Source organism: Solea senegalensis, linkage group LG3 (genome assembly GCF_019176455.1).
Source record: "Solea senegalensis isolate Sse05_10M linkage group LG3, IFAPA_SoseM_1, whole genome shotgun sequence".
NCBI classification, from domain to species: Eukaryota; Metazoa; Chordata; class Actinopteri; order Pleuronectiformes; family Soleidae; genus Solea; species Solea senegalensis.
Window position 1 is genome coordinate 21,243,480 of NC_058023.1, and position 21,381 is coordinate 21,264,860.

Consider the following 21,381-nt stretch of genomic DNA (forward strand, 5'->3'; position numbering starts at 1 on the left):
TGATATAAATGGTACCATTGTAATCTGTGAAGTCTCTACTATCAAACAGACATGTTGGTTTTTTTTCAACATGACAACACTGTTGTGGTGTTTTTGGCTCGTGTTGGTTAGATTACTTGGCGTTTAGTCTGTGTTTGGTGAAGATAAGAATGGTTTATGAGCTTTCTGTAGGTATGCAGCATGTCAATATTGATCAGGTAAACGTGCCTTTGATAAGTGTCAGTCGCAGTGAGTTTTTTCACCCCCAGTACCGGGGGCTGCTGGGAGGAAGTTAACTTTTAACTTTTTTTTATTATTATTTTGATTATTATTATTATTATTATTTTTTAAATATAATTTGTGCTTCAGGTGTATCCTTAAAAAAATATTAAAATCAAACTTACAATGCATTTCACGCTGTCCATCAGTGAATTTACGTCAAACCCAAGACACACTGCTAATCTACTACAGTCTCCACATCAGGCTGCAGGTTATCCTTTCCTGAAGTATGTGAGACCATGAAGGCACCATCTAGAGAGCCTGTTGACTGGCCTGTCCTTTCTGATTCTGACAGAAAATCACATTACACATCCAAAACAGGATGGGAAGCAAAATGTGTTACCTTACCCGATTAATAATTGAGTTAAATCTGCAGTATACAGTATGTTTCAAATTCATGCATAGGAAAATGAGAAATAATTTTAGCTTGTGATGGACTGGTGACCTGTCCACGGTGTACCCCACCTTTTGCCCTATGTCAGCTGGGGGATAAAGTGGTAGAAAATTAGAGAGAGAAACAATTTGAATTTACTAAACTAGAATAACTAGAGCCCTGTGTACTGTATACCAAGCCTTGTGCAATAGAGTTTGTCATTTCCATCTGATCACAAAAAACAAAAAGCCTCCACTGCCTTTTAAATGACTCACTATAAATGTATTTGGTATTGTATTTATGTTATTAATATGTTTTAAATGTATGTTGTTGCTGTTGTTATACAACAAAGTGCAACAATTTAGATTCCTTGAACCGTGAAAGGTTGACTGCAGAATGACTTAATGATCTAACATTGTTCCAACATCTAAGTATTGCCCAGCCAAACAGTCAATTCACTATATTCACTAAACTATAGGAATGCTCAGACAGGCATATATCATTACAGTACTACAGTAACAGGATAAATCAGAGCAAAGTCATGAGGGTATTTTCTGATAACAAATTGCTCTTGCTAATGTTGTACTGCTTTGATTGAGAGATCCCCTATTGTGTGTTTCAAGAAATACATAAATAACTTAGTTAGAAACATGATTCAGGCCCAGCCCTACAGCTTCTTCCTGATAGGCGGTATGCAAACATAAACAACACTGCAAAGAGATAAAATGTGGTGATATTGTGATGAGCCTGAACTTAGACAGGGATGAACCAGGGCAAAGTCATGAGGATATTTTTAGACACCAGTCTCCTCTCATTAATGTTGTTCTCCTGTTTTCCCTGTGCTGTGTCCTCCTCTCTTTATTCCTCCTCTTGTCAGTTACAGGGACAGTTTAATCTAAATGGGATGCACAAAACTGGAGATGTGATTCTAGGTGGACTTTTTGCAGTCAACTTATTTTCTACTGATCCTGACCTGGCTTTTACCTCAGAGCCACAGCTGCCCACCTGTTACAGGTAACTCTGACAAGGAAACAGAACATTTTAGAAGCTGTTGTTTATCTAATCAGTATGACATATTTACTTTTTTTATAATAATTTTTTATTTTGCCTTTTTCTTTTTTTCCCCCCAAAAATAAACACTTATTTTCTGTTAGTTTTGATATTATAGGATTCAGACAGGCTCAGACCATGGCCTTTGCTATTGATGAGATCAACAGAAACTCCAACCTGCTGCCTAATGTGACTCTGGGATACAGTCTGTATGATAACTGCGGCCAACTAGGAATTGGATTCCGTGCAGCACTGTCCTTAGTCAGTGGTCAAGAGAAGCAAGTTACATTAGAGGAGAACTGTTTAGGAACTCCTCCAGTCCTAGGGATTGTGGGTGATTCTTCCTCCACACGTTCTATTGCCATATCATCATTGTTAGGTTTGTACAGAGTGTCAATGGTAAGTTTATCTGCCAGTCAAGTCAATCATTGTTTAAAATTATTTCCATTTAGTGTCTAAATAAATATAAATTAAGATGGAAAAGCTTTTTGAGTTGGCAGACGATGACTGTTTTCAGTAAAAGCAATATTATTTCTTGCAGGTGAGTTATTTTTCAACATGTTCCTGCCTGAGTGATCGACAAAAGTTTCCATCTTTCTTTAGGACGATCCCGAGTGATGCTTTTCAGGTGACAATCCACCCCTCATAACCCCTCTGAAAAATTACTCAATCATGTCTCATTTACAAAGTTGTGTGGTGTCAGATATACAACACTTAAAGACTGTGATTAAACATGAGACTTTGATGAACCTGTTCAGCAGGATTTCTAGTTAGAGATGATTCCAACCTGTGCACTAATCCCTCTTCTCTGTGTCCACATAGGTGAATGCTATGATTCAGATTTTAAAACGCTTTGGTTGGACTTGGGCAGGTCTGATCATCAGTGATGATGATTATGGATTCCACGCTGCCCGATCCTTTCACTCTGATCTGGGTCCAGCTGGTGGAGGTTGTCTGGCTTACACAGAGATTTTGCCCTGGGGTGACGACCCTGCTGAACTAAGGAGAATAGTGGATGTGATGAGGAAATCTACAGCTCGAGTGGTGATTGTGTTTGCACATGAGAGTCACATGATTAACCTCATGAAAGAGGTCAGTCCTGAAAGAGAGATATGTTGTAAAAACCTTTTCGCAAATGTCAAAACTATTGTTTGAGCTATAAATAGTTGAATTTGTTTTTAGGAGGACAAATTCAAATTTGCCTGTAATACAACATACATTTGTGTATGTGCAACTGTGAAAACTTGATTTTACTTACTACTCCTGGTATAAGTGTGAATTTATAAACTTTTTATAATGTACAGCTGGTGAGGCAGAATGTGACAGGCCTGCAGTGGATTGCCAGTGAAGCCTGGACATTAGCTGATGTGCTCCAGACCCCATACTTCATGCCGTACCTGGGTGGAACACTGGGCATCTCCATTCGTCGAGGAGAAATACCAGGACTCAGGGACTTTCTGTTACAAATACATCCTGACCTACATCACAACAACACAGATGGAAACAGCATGGTGAGGTTTTGCCATTGACTGGTTATTTGTGAGTATTATATTTTGTCTTTATACAAACTTTTTACACAAAATCAATATGTTCCAGGTGAATCAGTTTTGGGAACACACATTTCAGTGTAGATTTGCACCACCTCCAGCAGGTTGGGTGGAAGCTGGAGGAGAATTATGCACTGGACAGGAAGTTATAGAGAATGTGGAGAATGAATTGGTGGATGTTTCAAACCTCAGGCCAGAGTATAATGTGTATAAGGCTGTGTACGCTCTGGTGTATGCTCTTGATGACATGCTGCAGTGTGAGCCAGGGAGAGGACCTTTCAGCAACAACACCTGTGCTCATTTACAAAGACTGGAGCCATGGCAGGTGATAGATATTTAAGTTAAGTAAGAACTAAGTTAGCTGAGGCAAACAACTGCTGGGCTGTAATTGTGTGTCTGATTCTATTATCCAAAGCATGTGCATTACTTGGAAAAAGTCAACTTCACCACAACATTTGGTGATCAAGTGTCATTTGATGAAAATGGTGATTCCTTACCAATATATGACATCATAAACTGGGTGTGGCTCCCTGATGGAAGACCTAAAATTCAGAGAGTGGGTGAGGTTAAGAGGTCAGCCTTCAAAGGTGAAGAACTCACACTGGATGAAGACAAAATCTTCTGGAACTTTGAATCCAAACAGGTAAATTCTTAGTTTCCATTATTGTCTTTTGCCCCACTCATACTATTGTATGGCATGTCAGGTTGGACTATCAGTGGCTTCATTATGTGTTGATGCAAATGCATATTAGCTCTAAACAATGTTGTGATTTTTTAAATGTTAACTTTTACCACATTTACACCAATGTTAACTTGTAAATATATTAAATGTTACACCTAAATGTTAAATATTAAATCGAAATATTCCATTTTAATCTAAATGATAAGTATAAATGCTAAATGCTTAATTTAAATGGACATGGACAGGCAGGACATGAGAATGACAAAACACAGTAGTTACTTCTGAGATGACGACATGGCGCCTGCGATGAAAAGAAAGCACCGCACCCGGACCTTTTATTAACCTTAATCTTCTTACTTAGTGAGTTTTCATTAATGACGCATTCCACTACATTTTGTTCATTCTAAGTCACATACAGGTTTTTTCATGCTGGACACTGTCTATTAATAATCCACGTTTCAGAACGTTATGTGGGTACATTTGTTATTAGCTAGCTCAGTATTGTCATTTTGAAATGCAAACGATACGCACATCCAAACTTATGTTCGATCAGATTCATTTTTCATTTTATGAAATTTATATTCATATTTCATTTTATTTTTCTCTGGGAACCCCCTGGGACCTCTTCACAGAACCTCTTGGTGTCCCTAGACCTGCTATTGATAACCATTGTTCAGGCTACTACAATAGTTTATGTCATGTAGGCTAACGGATATCAGATGTCACTTAGACCAGGAGGGGGTTGGGCTATGTAAATGATGATACAGTCTCTTGGCTCCCAGAAGGTGTAAATCTTTGAGACTAAAATTCTCCCTAAAGCAGTTTGAAGTGTGCCTACATTCAAATGGCCACATCTTCTTCAAATTATTATTTTCAGATTTTCATGTGTGTCCATGTGTGTTTGACTTTGGCTATTGTACCTAATAACCAGACATAAGCATCTGTACAAAATACAGTGGCAGGTGCCACGGCAGCTCTAAGCTGCCACTGGAAATACTACAGTTATTTTGCGCTTGCTGTCACTCAAGTCGAAAGAGGAAATAAATCTCTTTCTGTGCCACAGAACTCGGGTTTAAGATCATTTGATGTGAAAAATGCATAATTCGGTCGGACATGAACAGCTCCATGTATGCGGACACTTGGTGTTCAGGTGTGCAGCATAGATCAGCGTAGGATGGGACTGGGTGGATCGTACTGGTCAAAATGAGGCCAAAACAGAACATGTCTAGAAAATTTCTTTAAAATGTTTTTTTGTAATGTTAGGCAGTTTTTATGACGTGATTAACTTTATGATTAAAGTTATTATTTCTCAGTCTATGCTTATAGTTATTTGATTCTATAAACACAGTTTGACCTCAAGCTTTTATTTTGGTTCTTCCATTTACCAACCGTATGAATTTGCATATTACCATAATATTTAGTTTTACCCAGAAGATATAGATTTAACGTTTAACATTTATATGTATATCCATATTTAACATTTAGATTCAAATGTGGTATTTTTATGATTTAACTATATTTTCTTTTATTAACAAATACACTTTTTTAAACATTGTTTGGAGCTATGTGTGGCAAAATGTTGATGTTATTTTCAGCCCGAGCCACTTTACAAAAGGCACCTCATGAATGCAAGTGCATCATGGACATAAACGTCCAAGCACAAAATGCTACCCATCAGAGCCAAACTCTTTTCCTCTCAGATTTGGATCACTGCACTGTTGCAAAAGACATGAACAGTCATCGTATAGTCTCTAACATCCTTGTTAAGGTTATTATCTTCATACCATAGAAATCTGAGGTAGTCTCTGTGGTTGCACAAAGCAAAACATTTTGCATCAAATGCGACAGACTTATTTCTGAAATGAGGAGTCTTAATTTGAGGCCACTGAGTGATATTTGACTCGAGCACCACTCTCAGTTGATCAGGTTTACGGGGATAATATGTACCAAATTATGGTCAGTACCAGTGTGCTTTATCTTTCTCCAGTGGAGGGGCAGGCTCTGCATGCTCAACACAAGCATTCTCACCACGTTGAAACTCATTGCTTTGTGAGGGGTTTCCAGGCAGGCTTGACCCACTATAATCCACACAATGTCCAGCAGCTTCATGTAGTTATGTACAAGTATCACCATCCACAGGGCTGAACAGAAATGCAACAGATAATCCATAGCAACTTTTTCTGCCGACACGGAATATGCAAAAGTATAGAGGGGCCATCATAACATACAATAACTGACTGATGTTTCTCCACACAGCCTCCTCGGTCAGTGTGCAGTGAGAGCTGTCCTCCAGGTACCCGCATGGCCAGAAAGAAAGGAGAACCTGAGTGTTGTTTTGATTGTGTCCCTTGTTCTGAGGGAAAGATCAGCAATACAACTGGTGAGTGTAAAGTTTTAAACACCACAGTTCAGCAGATCGGAGATGTTATAAACATGTATCTCATCACTTTCCCTCTTTTCTCAGACTCCATGGAGTGCACCAGTTGTCCAGAAGATTTCTGGTCCAGCCCCCAGCGTGACCATTGTGTTCCTAAGAAAACAGAGTTCCTCTCCTACCATGAGCCTCTGGGTATCTGCTTGACAACCACCTCACTGTTGGGCACATGTATCTGTGTTGTTGTTCTGGGCATCTTCATCCATCATCACAGCACACCTATAGTTCGTGCCAACAATTCAGAACTCAGTTTTCTGCTCTTGTTGTCACTCAAATTGTGTTTCTTGTGTTCATTGCTCTTCATTGGACGACCCAGATTATGGACTTGCCAACTAAGACATGCAGCATTTGGCATCAGCTTTGTGCTTTGTGTCTCATGTATCCTGGTGAAAACCATGGTGGTTCTGGCTGTGTTCAGGGCCTCCAAACCAGGAGGTGAGTCCAGTCTTAAGTGGTTTGGTGCTGTACAGCAGAGAGGGACAGTTCTGGTTCTGACTTCTGTTCAAGCAGCAATCTGCACTGTCTGGCTTGTCACTGCTTCACCAGTGCCTCATAAAAACACCCAGTATCACAGTGACAAGATAGTTTATGAGTGTGTAGTTGGGTCCACAGTTGGTTTTGCAGTTTTACTTGGTTATATTGGTTTACTGGCTGTCCTCAGTTTCTTGTTAGCTTTTCTAGCAAGGAATCTTCCAGACAGTTTCAATGAGGCCAAACTCATCACTTTCAGCATGCTGATCTTCTGTGCAGTGTGGGTGGCCTTTGTCCCTGCTTACATTAACTCTCCAGGCAAATATGCAGATGCAGTGGAGGTATTTGCCATCCTGGCCTCCAGTTTTGGCCTCTTGGTGGCGCTGTTTGGACCCAAGTGTTACATGATGCTGTTGAGACCGGAAAGAAACACAAAGAAAGCGATCATGGGTCGAAGCACGACAAAGTAAAACTCTCAGCACTGCTGTTTCTTTATATATCCTCTGTAATTTGGAATTTACAAACAGTAAACATGTTAATTAAAAAAATTAATAAATAATAATAATTAGATAATTCTGTTTTATTTTTCTCTCAATCTTCAATCTTGTTAATTAATGTAATTTTAACAAGTTAATAGTTACAAAGGTAACTTTTAAGATTATTTTTCATCATTATTTAGCCGTGCTATCCCAATGAGATCAATGATACCTGCAAAAATGATTGCCCACAAATTAAAATAGGCTTGTATTTCCTTAATGAGGTCCAGTGGAACATTACCAACTTCCCAACATAGGCCCAAAGACTTGGCTTGCTGCAGTTAATCACATTAGCTGTGTGCTGACTCTGTCCTCAGACAGGACAGACATATCAACAGGCTCAATAGATGCTACCACCCTAACCCTCACATGCTTCAGGAAATGATGATAGGCTGCACCCTGATGTGGAGGTTGTAGTGTATATGTTGGATTTTTGTTAATTCACTTCTTCACAGCCAACCATATATGCATTGTAAGTTCATGTTTAGGTTAACTTTATTGTCCCCAAGGAGAAATTTGTGGTGCAGAAAGGCTTCACATCCACCCCATGGACTGCAACCTTGTCATGGTGGAGAGGCTTGTGATCTCGAGAGATCCTGCTCACCTCAATAAGGCTCAAGGCGACGGTCGTCGTTTTCCACAGATGCCATGATGATGTAAGATGTTTCCATTTTACATTAATGTAAAAAGGAAACTTGCTACAAGGAAACTTGGCTGCATCCCTAGTTATATTGTTGTTGCCAATAAAGATGTTTCTTGTTCATGTGTTCCCCCAGCTGCTTCCCAAAGTACATGTTTTCTGTAATACAGAGTTCTCTAATGTTCTGCGTCTGTGGTAACTTGCCCATTTTGAGTTACTTGCCCTTGCTTCATGAGTAATATACACATAATGGTCACAAAACCTCTGAATGCCACATTTTTACCTCAAATTTTCAAAAGCTCCGCACCAACCCCCCACTCTGTCGCTCCTGTCAATCGCCGTGCTGAACTCCCCCTTGCTAAATTTTCCTAGAAAAACCCCTGGGAACTACAGTATATGTAAATGACACATGACGTTGCTGAGGACCTGCCCCAACTGCTAGTTATTCTGCCCTGATAGGTGATGTGCAAGAATAAACATTGTCATAAATCAATAAAATGGCTGATTTAGAGGGATGTAAATAACTCTGTACTCCGACGAACAAGATTAAAGTCATGAGAGATTTTGTAGACAATAACTTGCTATTGCTCATGCTTTCTTGCTTTTCCTGTGCAGTGTCCTTCTCTCTTTATTCCTCCTCTTGTCAGTTACAGGGACAGTTTCATCTAAATGGAATGCACAACACTGGAGATGTGATTCTAGGTGGACTTTTTGCAATCAACTTATTTTCTGCTCATCCGGACCTGACTTTTACCTCAGAGCCACAGCTGCCCACCTGTTACAGGTAACTGACAAGGAAACGGAACATTTTAGAAGCTGTTGTTGATTAGCTAATCACTATGACATATCTCAGCTTTTTTTATAAAATAATTTTTTATTTTGTCTTTTTCTTTTTTCCCCCCAAAAAATAAACAAATTTTTCTGTTAGTTTTGATATCACAGGATTCAGACAGGCTCAGACCATGGCCTTTGCTATTGATGAGATCAACAGAAACTCCAACCTGCTGCCTAATGTGACTCTGGGATACAGTCTGTATGATAACTGCGGCCAACTAGGAATTGGATTCCGTGCATCACTGTCCTTAGTCAGTGGTCAAGAAGAAGAAGTTACATTAGAGGAGAACTGTGTAGGAACTCCTCCAGTACTAGGGATTGTGGGTGATTCTTCCTCCACACGTTCTATTGCCATATCATCATTGTTAGGTTTGTACAGAGTGCCTCTGGTAAGTTCATCTGCCAGTCAAGTAAATTATTATTTCCATTTAATGTCTAAACAAATATAAATTAAGATGGAAACATTTCATATTTAACATTGGAAAGCTTTTTGAGCCAGTAGACGATGACTGTTTTTTAGTATATGTGACATTATTTTTTGCAGGTGAGTTATTTGTCCACATGTTCCTGCCTGAGTGATCGACAAAAGTTTCCATCTTTCTTTAGGACGATCCCGAGTGATGCTTTTCAGGTGAAAGTCCACCCCTCCTAACCCCTCTGAAAAATGACTCAATCATGTCTCATTTACAGAATTGTGTGGTGTCAGATATACAACACTTGAAGACAGTGAATAAAAATGAGTCTTTGATGAACCTGTTTAGCAGTATTTCTAGTAAACGATGATTCCAGCCTGTGTACTAATCCCTCTGCTCTGTGTCCACACAGGTGAATGCTATTATTCATATTCTAAAACACTTTGGTTGGACTTGGGTAGGTCTGATCATCAGTGAGGATGATTATGGAGTCCACGCTGCCCGATCCTTTCACTCTGATCTGGGTCCAGCTGGTGGAAGTTGTCTGGCTTACATGGAGATTTTGCCCTTGGGTGACGACCCTGCTGAATTAAGGAGAATAGTGGATGTGATGAGGAAATCTACAGCTCGAGTGGTGATTGTGTTTGCGAATAAGAGTCGCGTGATTAACCTCATGAAAGAGGTCAGTCCTGAAAGACATATGTATTAAAAACCCTTTATCCTTTAAAAATCAAATGTCATAACTAATGTTTGAGCTATAAATAGTTGAAGTTGCTGTTAGGAGGTTTTTTTACCAGGACAAATTAAAATTTGCCTGTAATACAACACAGGTTTGTCAACTGTGGAAACTTCTTTTTTTTTTTACTTCACTGGTATGAACAGTTAATCTCATGAAAGAGGTCAGTCATGGAAAATATATTTTAAAGAAATAAAAAAATATTTAGCCTCTGAAAAATGTTTCACCTGCAAGTTGTTAAAGCTGATTTTATAGACTTATTATAATGCAATGTACAGGTGGTGAGGCAGAATGTGACAGGCCTGCAGTGGATGGCCAGCGAAGCCTGGACATTAGCTGATGTGCTCCAGACTCCACACCTCATGCCGTATCTGGGTGGAACATTAGGCATTGCCATCCGTCGAGGAGAAATACCAGGACTCAGAGACTTCCTGTTACAAATCCGTCCTGACCTACATCACAACAACACGGATGGAAACAGCATGGTGAGCGTTAACTTCTGACTTTGAATTTCTGAAAATAATATACTGGCATTCATTCAAAAATTTACTTAAAACTTAAATGCAGGTGAATCAGTTTTGGGAACACACATTTCAGTGTAGATTTGCACCACCTCCAGCAGGTTGGGTGGAAGCTGGAGGAGAATTATGCACTGGACAGGAAGTTATAGAGAATGTGGAGAATGAATTGGTGGATGTTTCAAACCTCAGGCCAGAGTATAATGTATATAAGGCTGTGTACGCTCTGGCATATGCTCTTGATGACATGCTGCAGTGTGAGCCAGGGAGAGGACCTTTCAGCAACAACACCTGTGCTCATTTACAAAGCCTGGAGCCATGGCAGGTGATAGATATTTAAGTTAAGTAAGTACTAAGTCAGCTGAGGCAAACAACTGCTGGGCTGTAATTGTGTGTCTGATTCTATTATCCAAAGCTTGTGTATTACTTGGAAAAAGTCAACTTCACAACAGCATTTGGTGATCAAGTATCATTTGATGAAAATGGTGATTCCTTACCAATATATGACATCATGAACTGGGTGTGGCTCCCTGATGGAAGAAGTAAAATTCGGAGAGTCGGTGAGGTTAAGAGGTCAGCCTTCAAAGGTGAAAAACTCACACTGGATGAAGACAAAATCTTCTGGAACTTTGAATCCAAACAGGTAAATTCTTAGTTTCCATTATAATCTTTTGCCCCACTCATACTATTGTATGGAATGTCAGGTTGGACTCTGCTAACATCTTTCGTGTTCTTGTCATGTCAGCGGCTTCATCATGTGTTGATGCAAATGAATATGAGGTGCCATTTGCAAAGTGGCTCAGGCTGAAGATGACATCAACATTTTGCCACATTTTACTCCAAACAATGTTTAAAAAAGTGTTGTGATTTCTTTAAAAGTTAACTTTTACCACATTTACACCAATGTTAACTTTATTAAATGTTAAGTATTAAATCGAAATATAACTTTTTATACTGATAAATACAAAAACTAAACATAAATATAAATGCTAAATATAAATATACATATAAATATTCTGGGTGAAACTAAATATTAAGGTAATATGCGTACAAATAAAAATAAAAGAAATAAAAGCTTGAGATGGTCAGACTGTGTTTATAGAACAAATTAAAATAGAAGGAAAGAGTTCATGCACAACAGAGGGATTGTTTAGAGGCCCAAAGAGAGTGGCAGGGCATGACAATGACAAAACACAGTAGTTACTGAGATGACGGATGCTCACCACAAGCATTTTCACCACATTGACACTCAAGCAGGCTTTACCCACTATGATCCACACAAAGGCCAGCTGCTTCATGTAGTTATGTACAAGTATCACCATCCACAGGGCTGAACAGATATGCAACAGAAAATCCCTATTAACTTTGTCTGTGGAGACGAAACATGGAAAAGTATGGAGGGGATAATAATAATCAGAAGATACAATAACTGACTGATGTTTCTGCACACAGCCTCCTCGGTCAGTGTGCAGTGAGAGCTGTCCTTCAGGTACCCGCATGGCCAGAAAGAAGGGGGAACCTGAGTGTTGTTTTGACTGTGTCCCTTGTTCTGAGGGAAAGATCAGCAACACAACTGGTGAGTGTAAACCGCTGAACACAGCAGTTCAAAGATGTTGTATAAACATGTTTTTCATCACTTTTTTTTCTCAGACTCCATGGAGTGCACCAGTTGTCCAGAAGATTTCTGGTCCAGCCCCCAGCGTGACCACTGTGTTCCTAAGAAAACAGAGTTCCTCTCCTACCATGAGCCTCTGGGTATCTGCTTGACAACCATTTCATTGTTGGGCACATTTATCTGTGTTGTTGTTCTGGGCATCTTCATCCATCATCACAGCACACCTATAGTTCGTGCAAACAATTCAGAACTCAGTTTTCTTCTCTTGGTGTCACTCAAATTGTGTTTCTTGTGTTCATTGCTCTTCATTGGACGACCCAGATTATGGACTTGTCAACTAAGACATGCAGCATTTGGCATCAGCTTTGTGCTTTGTGTCTCATGTATCCTGGTGAAAACCATGGTGGTTCTGGCTGTGTTCAGGACCTCTAAACCAGGTGGTGAGTCCAGTCTGAAGTGGTTTGGTGCTGTGCAGCAGAGAGGGACAGTTCTGGTTCTGACTTCTATTCAAGCAGCAATCTGCACTGTCTGGCTTGTCTCTGCTTCACCAGTGCCTCATAAAAACACCCAGTATCACAGTGACAAGATAGTTTATGAGTGCGCAGTCGGGTCCACAGTTGGTTTTGCAGTTTTACTTGGTTATATTGGTTTACTGGCTGTCCTCAGTTTTTTGTTAGCTTTTCTCGCAAGGAATCTTCCAGACAGTTTCAATGAGGCCAAGCTCATCACTTTCAGCATGCTGATCTTCTGTGCAGTGTGGGTGGCCTTTGTCCCTGCTTACATTAACTCTCCAGGCAAATATGCAGATGCAGTGGAGGTATTTGCCATCCTGGCCTCCAGTTTTGGCCTCTTGGTGGCACTGTTTGGACCCAAGTGTTACATGATGCTGTTGAAACCAGAGAGAAACACAAAGAAAGCGATCATGGGACGAAGCACCACAAAGTAAAACTATCAGCACTGCTGTTTCTTTATATATCCTCTGTAATTTGGAATTTACAAACAGTAAACATGTTCATTAAAAAATAAATAAATAATAATAATTAGATAATTCTGTTTTACATTACATTACATGTCATTTACATGTCATTTTACATGTTTTATTTTTCCAATCTTGTTAATTAATGTAATTTTAACAAGTTAATAGTAACAAAGGTAACTTTTAAGATTATTTTTCATCATTATTTAGCCATGCTATCCCAATGAGATAAATGATACCTGCAAAAATGATTGCCCACAAATTAAAATAGGCTTGTATCTTTCCTTAATGAGGTCCAGTGGATTTGTTAATAACATAAAAAATCAATCGAAAACAAATTAGTTGATACATCATCATGGCGTCTGTGGAAAACGACGACCGTCACCTTGAGCCTTATTGAGGTGAGCAAGAATAGAACCTTAACTTAATGTAAAAAGGAAACTTGCTACAAGGAAACTTGGCTGCATCCCTAGTTATATTGTTGTTGCCAATAAAGATGTTTCTTGTTCATGTGTTCCCCCAGCTGCTTCCCAAAGTACATGTTTTCTGTAATACAGAGTTCTCTAATGTTCTGCGTCTGTGGTAACTTGCCCATTTTGAGTTACTTGCCCTTGCTTCATGAGTAATATACACATAATGGTCACAAAACCTCTGAATGCCACATTTTTACCTCAAATTTTCAAAAGCTCCGCACCAACCCCCCACTCTGTCGCTCCTGTCAATCGCCGTGCTGAACTCCCTCTTGCTAAATTTTCCTAGAAAAACCCCTGGGAACTACAGTATATGTAAATGACACATGACGTTGCTGAGGACCTGCCCCAACTGCTAGTTATTCTGCCCTGATAGGTGATGTGCAAGAATAAACATTGTCATAAGTCAATAAAATGGCTGATTTAGAGGGATGTAAATAACTCTGTACTCCGACGAACAAGATTAAAGTCATGAGGGATTTTGTAGACAACAACTTGCTCTTGCTCATGCTTTCTTGCTTTTCCTGTGCAGTGTCCTTCTCTCTTTATTCCTCCTCTTGTCAGTTACAGGGACAGTTTAATCTAAATGGAATGCACAAAACTGGAGATGTGATTCTAGGTGGACTTTTTGCAATCAACTTATTTTCTGCTCATCCTGACCTGACTTTTACCTCAGAGCCACAGCTGCCCACCTGTTACAGGTAACTGACAAGGAAACGGGACATTTTAGAAGCTGTTGTTGTTACGCTAATACTTTTTTTTTTTTTTATAAAATCATTATTTGTTTTGTCTTTTTCTTTTTCCCCCCAAAAAATAAACACTTAATTTTCTGTTAGTTTTGATATCACAGGATTCAGACAGGCTCAGACCATGGCCTTTGCTATTGATGAGATCAACAGAAACTCCAACCTGCTGCCTAATGTGACTCTGGGATACAGTCTGTATGATAACTGCATCAAACTAGGAATTGCATTCCGTGCATCACTGTCCTTAGTCAGTGGTCAAGAAGAAGAAGTTACATTAGAGGAGAACTGTGTAGGAACTCCTCCAGTACTAGGGATTGTGGGTGATTCTTCCTCCACACGTTCTATTGCCATATCATCATTGTTAGGTTTGTACAGAGTGCCAATGGTAAGTTTATCTGCCAGTCAAGTCAATCATTGTTTAAAATAATTTCCATTTAATGTCTAAACAAATCTAAATTAAGATGGAAACATTTAACATTTAACATTGGAAAGCTTTTTGAGCCAGCAGACGATGACTGTTATTACTAAATGCGATATTATTTTTTGCAGGTGAGTTATTTTTCCACATGTTCCTGCCTGAGTGATCGGCAAAAGTTTCCATCTTTCTTTAGGACGATCCCGAGTGATGCTTTTCAGGTGAAAATCCACCCCTCCTAACCCCTCTGAAAAATGACTCAATCATGTCTCATTTACAGAGTTGTGTGCTGTCAGATATACAACACTTAAAGACAGTGATTAAAAATGAGTCTTTGATGAACCTGTTTGGTAGTATTTCTAGTAAAACATTATTCCAGCCTGTGCACTAATCCCTCTGCTCTGTGTCCACATAGGTGAATGCTATGATTCAGATTTTAAAACACTTTGGTTGGACTTGGGCAGGTCTGATCATCAGTGATGATGATTATGGAGTCCACGCTTCCCGATCCTTTCAATCTGATCTGGGTCCAGCTGGTGGAGGTTGTCTGGCTTACACAGAGATTTTGCCCTGGGGTGATGACCCTGCTGAACTAAGGAGAATAGTGGATGTGATGAGGAAATCTACAGCTCGAGTGGTGATTGTGTTTGCAAATAAGAGTCGCACGATTAATCTCATGAAAGAGGTCAGTCCTGAAAGAGATATGTTGTAAAAACCCTTTATCCTTTAAAAATCAAATGTCATAACTAATGTTTGAGCTATAAACAAATTCAAATTTGCCCATATAACTTTACTTTTTTTTAACTTTACTGGTATGAACGTTTGAATTTATAAACTTGTTATAATGTACAGGTGGTGAGGCAGAATGTGACAGGCCTGCAGTGGATTGCCAGTGAAGCCTGGACATTAGCTGATGTGCTCCAGACCCCCCACTTCATGCCGTGTCTGGGTGGAACACTGGGCATCTCCATCCGTCGAGGAGAAATACCAGGACTCAGGGACTTCCTGTTACAAATACGTCCTGACCTACATCACAAAAACACAGATGGAAACAGCATGGTGAGAGTTTCCCTCTGAATTTGGATTTCTGCTAAAAATATACTGGCATTAATATGAAAATTAACTTAACTGCAGGTGAATCAGTTTTGGGAACACACATTTCAGTGTAGATTTGCACCACCTCCAGCAGGTTGGGTGGAAACTGGAGGAGAATTATGCACTGGACAGGAAGTTATAGAGAATGTGGAGAATGAATTGGTGGATGTTTCAAACCTCAGGCCAGAGTATAATGTGTATAAGGCTGTGTACGCTCTGGCATATGCTCTTGATGACATGCTGCAGTGTGAGCCAGGGAGAGGACCTTTCAGCAACAACACCTGTGCTCATTTACAAAGACTGGAGCCATGGCAGGTGATAGATATTTATTTAAGTTAAGTAAGTACTAAGTAAGAGTTGAATGAAGTGTGCGTTTCTTAATCCAATTCCTTTTAAATTAATACGCACATGCTGTATGAGAAAAGTGTGAATCAGTTGGTCAGCTGAGGCAAACAACTGCTGGGCTGTAATTGTGTGTCTGATTCTATTATCCAAAGCTTGTGTATTACTTGGAAAAAGTCAACTTCACAACAACATTTGGTGATCAAGTATCATTTGATGAAAATGGTGATACCTTACCAATATATGACATCATGAACTGGGTGTGGCTCCCTGATGGAAGAAGTAAAATTCAGAGAGTGGGTGAGGTTAAGAGGTCAGCCTTCAAAGGTGAAGAACTCACACTGGATGAAGACACAATCTTCTGGAACTTTGAATCCAAACAGGTAAATTCTTAGTTTCAATTATTATCTTTTGCCCCACTCATACTATTGTATGGCATGTCAGGTTGGACTCTGCTAACATCTTTCGTGTTCTTGTCATGTCAGCGGCTTCATCATGTGTTGATGCAAATGCACATGAGGTGCCATTTGCAAAGTGGCTCAGGCTGTAGATAAATATAAATATAATGGAGTAATGGAATAATATTTATGGAGCAAAGTGGCCCTATAAATATAAATATAAAAACTAAACATAAATATAAATGCTAAATATAAATATACATATAAATCTTCTGGGTAAAACAAAATATTTAGCTAATATGCGTAAAAGTAAAAATAAAAAAAAAATAAAAGCTTGAGATGGTCAGACTGTGGACTTTATTCCACCGGAGCTGCAGCGGACCATAGAGGCTCTCGCCATCCCGCCTCTGTGGCCAAGGAGACGGTGGAGGCTACGGAAACAAAAGCAGGTTTAGCGGAGCGGACTGCGTGCTAGGCTACAAGCTAACCCACATAGACCGGCTTTGCCCAGTGTCCTCCTCGCCAACGTCAGGTCACTCGCGAACAAACTGGACGAAATTCGACTGAGGATCGTCTCACGTCGGATGGACAGCTGTGTGGCGATTTTCACTGAGACCTGGCTGGACAACAACATCCCCGACGCGGAGGTGGAGCTAGCGGGCCGCTTATTGTTCCGAGCCAACAGGACTGCAGCTTCAGACAAGTCCAAAGGCGGAGGTTTGGCGCTGTACATCCACGACTCCTGGTGTACAGCTACGAACGTCATCTCAACGCTCTGCTCCCCCGACCTGGAATATCTGGCAGTGAAGTGCAGACCGTTCAAACTGGTAAACAACTCAGCTCTGTTGTTATCATAGCAATGTACATTCCACCGCGAGCTAATGCTAAGCTAGCACTGGAGGAGCTGTACTGCCTCATTAGCGGTCAAATGAACGCAAATCCAGAAGCGGCTGTGATAGTGGCTGGGGATTTTAACCATGTGGAACTAAGGCTGTCTTCCCCAAATTCCACAAATTCATTAAGTTTCCAACAAGAGACAATAACACACTGGATCAACTGTACTCTAACATCAAAGGGGCATACAAGGCTGCAGCAGCACCTCACTTTGGCATGTCAGACCATATTTCTGTGGAGCTGATTCCTGCCGACAGACCTCTGATCTGCAGGAACAAACACACCACCAGGACCATCCAGGTTTGGACTCAGGAGGCCTCTACAACCTTACAGGACTGCTTTGAACAGACGAACTGGGAGGAATTCAAAAGGGATGCAGACCTAGAGGATTACACGTCATCTGTGCTGTCCTACATTCACTTCTGCACCGACGCTGTTCTACTCACAAAAACAATCACGGTTTTTCCCAACCAGAAGCCATGGGTGGACGGCACAGTGCGGTCCCTGCTAAAAGCCCGGGATGCAGCCTAGAGAGCAGGAGACAAACTGGCTTATAGCAGGGCCCGAAAAGAACTGAAGAAGGGCATCCAGCTGGCAAAACATTGGTACAGGCAACGCATCGAGGAACACTTCCGCGACAACAACACCCGCAACATGTGGAAAGGCATCAGGACCATCACTGACTACAAGCGTAGTGAGCAGCAGGCCAGCCACGACCCCACTCTGCCTGACAATTTAAACAGCTTCTTTGTACGCTTCGACTCTCCGAGCAGCAGAAGGACTGTACATCTTCCTCAGCCAGAGGTGCAGCACCAGCCTCTCACACTGCAGCTGCACCAGGTGACGTCCACCCTGAGGAGGGATCAACACCAACAAGGTGGCAGGCCCAGATAAGGTGTCAGGTCGGACACTGAGTTAATGTGCGGATCAGCTAGCAGCAGTTTTTCTGGACATTTTCAACATGTCGCTGCAGCTCTCCTCGGTCCCTGTCTGCCTGAAGTCCTCCATCATTGTGCCTGTGCCCAAAAAAATCCACTGTCACCTGTCTCAATGACTTCCATCCTGACTTGTCGCCCTGACCCCAGTCATAATGAAGTGCTTCGAGCGGATCCTCCTGAAGTACATCAAAGACGCCATCCCTGCAGGCCTGGACAGCTTGCAGTTCGCCTACAGGGAGAACCGCTCTACGGAGGATGCTGTCTCATTAGCACTTCACATGACCCTGACTCACCTGCAGCATCCAAACACCTACGTCGGGATGCTGTTTGTGGACTTTAGTTCAGCGTTTAACACTGTTCTCCCGGACGTGTTGGCGCTGAAACTTCACAATCTGGGTTTGGCACCATCGCTCTGCTCCTAGATCAGCGACTTCCTCACCAACAGGCCCCAGGTGGTTAGGATACGGGGGTCCACTTCTGCACTGCTGATCCTCAACACCGGAATGCCACAGGGTTGTGTGCTCAGCCCAGCCCTTTTCACTCTCTTCACACATGAATGCTCTGCCATCCATCCCACAAACATGGTTGTAAAGTTCGCAGACGACACCACCGTGGTGGGTCTCATATCCAACAATGATGAGACACACTACAGAGAAGAGGTCCAGCACATCACACAGTGGTGCTTCAACAACCTCATCCTGAACACCACAAAAACAAAGGAGGTCCAGGAAGACTGAACACGCTCCATTCTGCATACAAGGAGAGGTAGTGGAGCGCGTAGAAAAACATCAAGTTCCTGGGCATCCACATTTCCTCTGACCTCTCATGGAGTAAGAACACTTTGCACCTGGTGAAGAAGGCCCAACAAAGGCTCTTCTTCCTCAGGAAGCTGAAGCGGACTGGACTCTCTCCTCAGCTGCTCACAAACTTTTACAGAGCCACGATAGAGAGCATCCTGTGTCTCAGTGTGACGGTGCGGTACGGCAGCTGCACGTCACAAAACAGGAAGGACTTAGCCCGGGTGGTGAGAACTGCACAGGGGATTGTGGGCCGCCGTCTACCTGATCTGGATTCTGTTTACACCGCATGACTCCAGAGGAGGGCCAGACGGATAGCAACAGGAAAATTTTGTTATGCTTGCATAATAACAATAAAGAATCTTGAATCTTGAATCTCTTGAATAGAACAAATTAAAACAGGAGGAGAGAGTTCATACACAACAAATGGATGGATTGTTTAGAGGTCCAAAGAGAGTGGCAGGACATGACAATGACAAAACACAGTTGTTACTGAGATCACGGATGCTCACCACAAGCATTTTCACCACATTGACACTCAAGCAGGCTTCACCCACTATGATCCACACAAGGGCCAGCTGCTTCATGTAGTTATGTACAAGAATCACCATCCACAGGGCTGAACAGACATGCAACTATTAACTTTGTCTGTGGAGACTAAACATGGAAAAGTATGGAGGGGATAATAATAATCAGAAGATACAATAACTGACTGATGTTTCTGCACACAGCCTCCTCGGTCAGTGTGCAGTGAGAGCTGTCCTCCAGGTACCCGTATGGCCAGAAAGAAGGGGAAACCTGAGTGTTGTTTTGACTGTGTCCCTTGTTCTGAAGGAATGATCAGCAATACAACTGGTGAGTATAAACCGCTGAACACAGCAGTTCAAGGATATTGTATAACATGTTTTTCATCACTTTTTTTCTCAGACTCCATGGAGTGCACCAGTTGTCCAGAAGATTTCTGGTCCAGCCCCCAGCGTGACCACTGTGTTCCTAAGAAAACAGAGTTCCTCTCCTACCATGAGCCTCTGGGTATCTGCTTGACAACCACCTCGCTGTTGGGCACATTTATCTGTGTTGTTGTTCTGGGCATCTTCATCCATCATCACAACACACCTATAGTTCGTGCCAACAATTCAGAACTCAGTTTTCTGCTCTTGTTGTCACTCAAATTGTGTTTCTTGTGTTCATTGCTCTTCATTGGACGACCCAGATTATGGACTTGCCAACTAAGACATGCAGCATTTGGCATCAGCTTTGTGCTTTGTGTCTCATGTATCCTGGTGAAAACCATGGTGGTTCTGGCTGTGTTCAGGGCCTCCAAACCAGGAGGTGAGTCCAGTTTGAAATGGTTTGGTGCTGTGCAGCAGAGAGGGACAGTTCTGGTTCTGACTTCTATTCAAGCAGCAATCTGCACTGTCTGGCTTGTCTCTGCTTCACCAGTGCCTCATAAAAACACCCAGTATCACAGTGACAAGATAGTTTATGAGTGTGCAGTCGGGTCCACAGTTGGTTTTGCAGTTTTACTTGGTTATATTGGTTTACTGGCTGTCCTCAGTTTCTTGTTAGCTTTTCTAGCAAGGAATCTTCCAGACAGTTTCAATGAGGCCAAACTCATCACTTTCAGCATGCTGATCTTCTGTGCAGTGTGGGTGGCCTTTGTCCCTGCTTACATTAACTCTCCAGGCAAATATGCAGATGCAGTGGAGGTATTTGCCATCCTGGCCTCCAGTTTTGGCCTCTTGATGGCGCTGTTTGGACCCAAGTGTTACATGATGCTGTTGAGACCAGAAAGAAACACAAAGAAAGCCATCATGGGTCGAAGCACCACAAAGTAAAACTGTCAGCACTGCTGTTTCTTTATATATCCTCTGTAATTTGGAATTTACAAACAGTAAATATGTTGATTAAAATAATAATAATAACAATAATTAGATTATTCTCTTTTATTTTTCTCTCACTGCTTATTTTTTCCAATCTTGTTAATTAATGTAATTTTAACCAGTTAAAAGTAACAAAGGTAACTTTTGAAATCATTTTTCATCATTATTTAGCCATGCCATCCCAATGAATTCAATGATACCTGCAAAATGATTGCCCACAAATTAAAATAAGCTTGTATCTTAGTGGAACGTTACCAACATAGGCCCAAAGTCTTGGCTTGCTGCAGTGAACCAGCCTCAGTTAATCACATTTGTTGTCT

The 21,381-nt window shown here is 41.2% G+C and overlaps 2 protein-coding genes across 2 annotated transcripts; both read left to right on the forward strand.

Annotated features, from left to right (window-relative positions):
* Positions 1-744: 744 nt before the first annotated feature.
* LOC122767057 (extracellular calcium-sensing receptor-like) lies at positions 745-8,126 on the forward strand. The gene is made up of 9 exons (XM_044022400.1): positions 745-1,645; positions 1,786-2,080; positions 2,223-2,309; positions 2,504-2,773; positions 2,986-3,192; positions 3,278-3,553; positions 3,644-3,871; positions 6,167-6,290; positions 6,375-8,126. Exons 1-9 carry the CDS (start codon positions 1,395-1,397, stop codon positions 7,283-7,285), a joined length of 2,649 nt encoding a protein of 882 aa, XP_043878335.1. The 5' UTR covers positions 745-1,394; the 3' UTR covers positions 7,286-8,126.
* On the forward strand, positions 6,760-21,112 carry LOC122767076 (extracellular calcium-sensing receptor-like). Its single transcript, XM_044022420.1, has 10 exons — positions 6,760-6,779; positions 14,118-14,254; positions 14,390-14,684; positions 14,849-14,935; positions 15,130-15,399; positions 15,567-15,773; positions 15,849-16,124; positions 16,307-16,534; positions 19,910-20,033; positions 20,106-21,112. The coding sequence occupies exons 2-10, from the start codon at positions 14,145-14,147 to the stop codon at positions 21,014-21,016; spliced, it is 2,508 nt and encodes an 835-aa protein (XP_043878355.1). The 5' UTR covers positions 6,760-6,779; positions 14,118-14,144; the 3' UTR covers positions 21,017-21,112.
* The last annotated feature ends 269 nt before the right edge of the window (positions 21,113-21,381 follow it).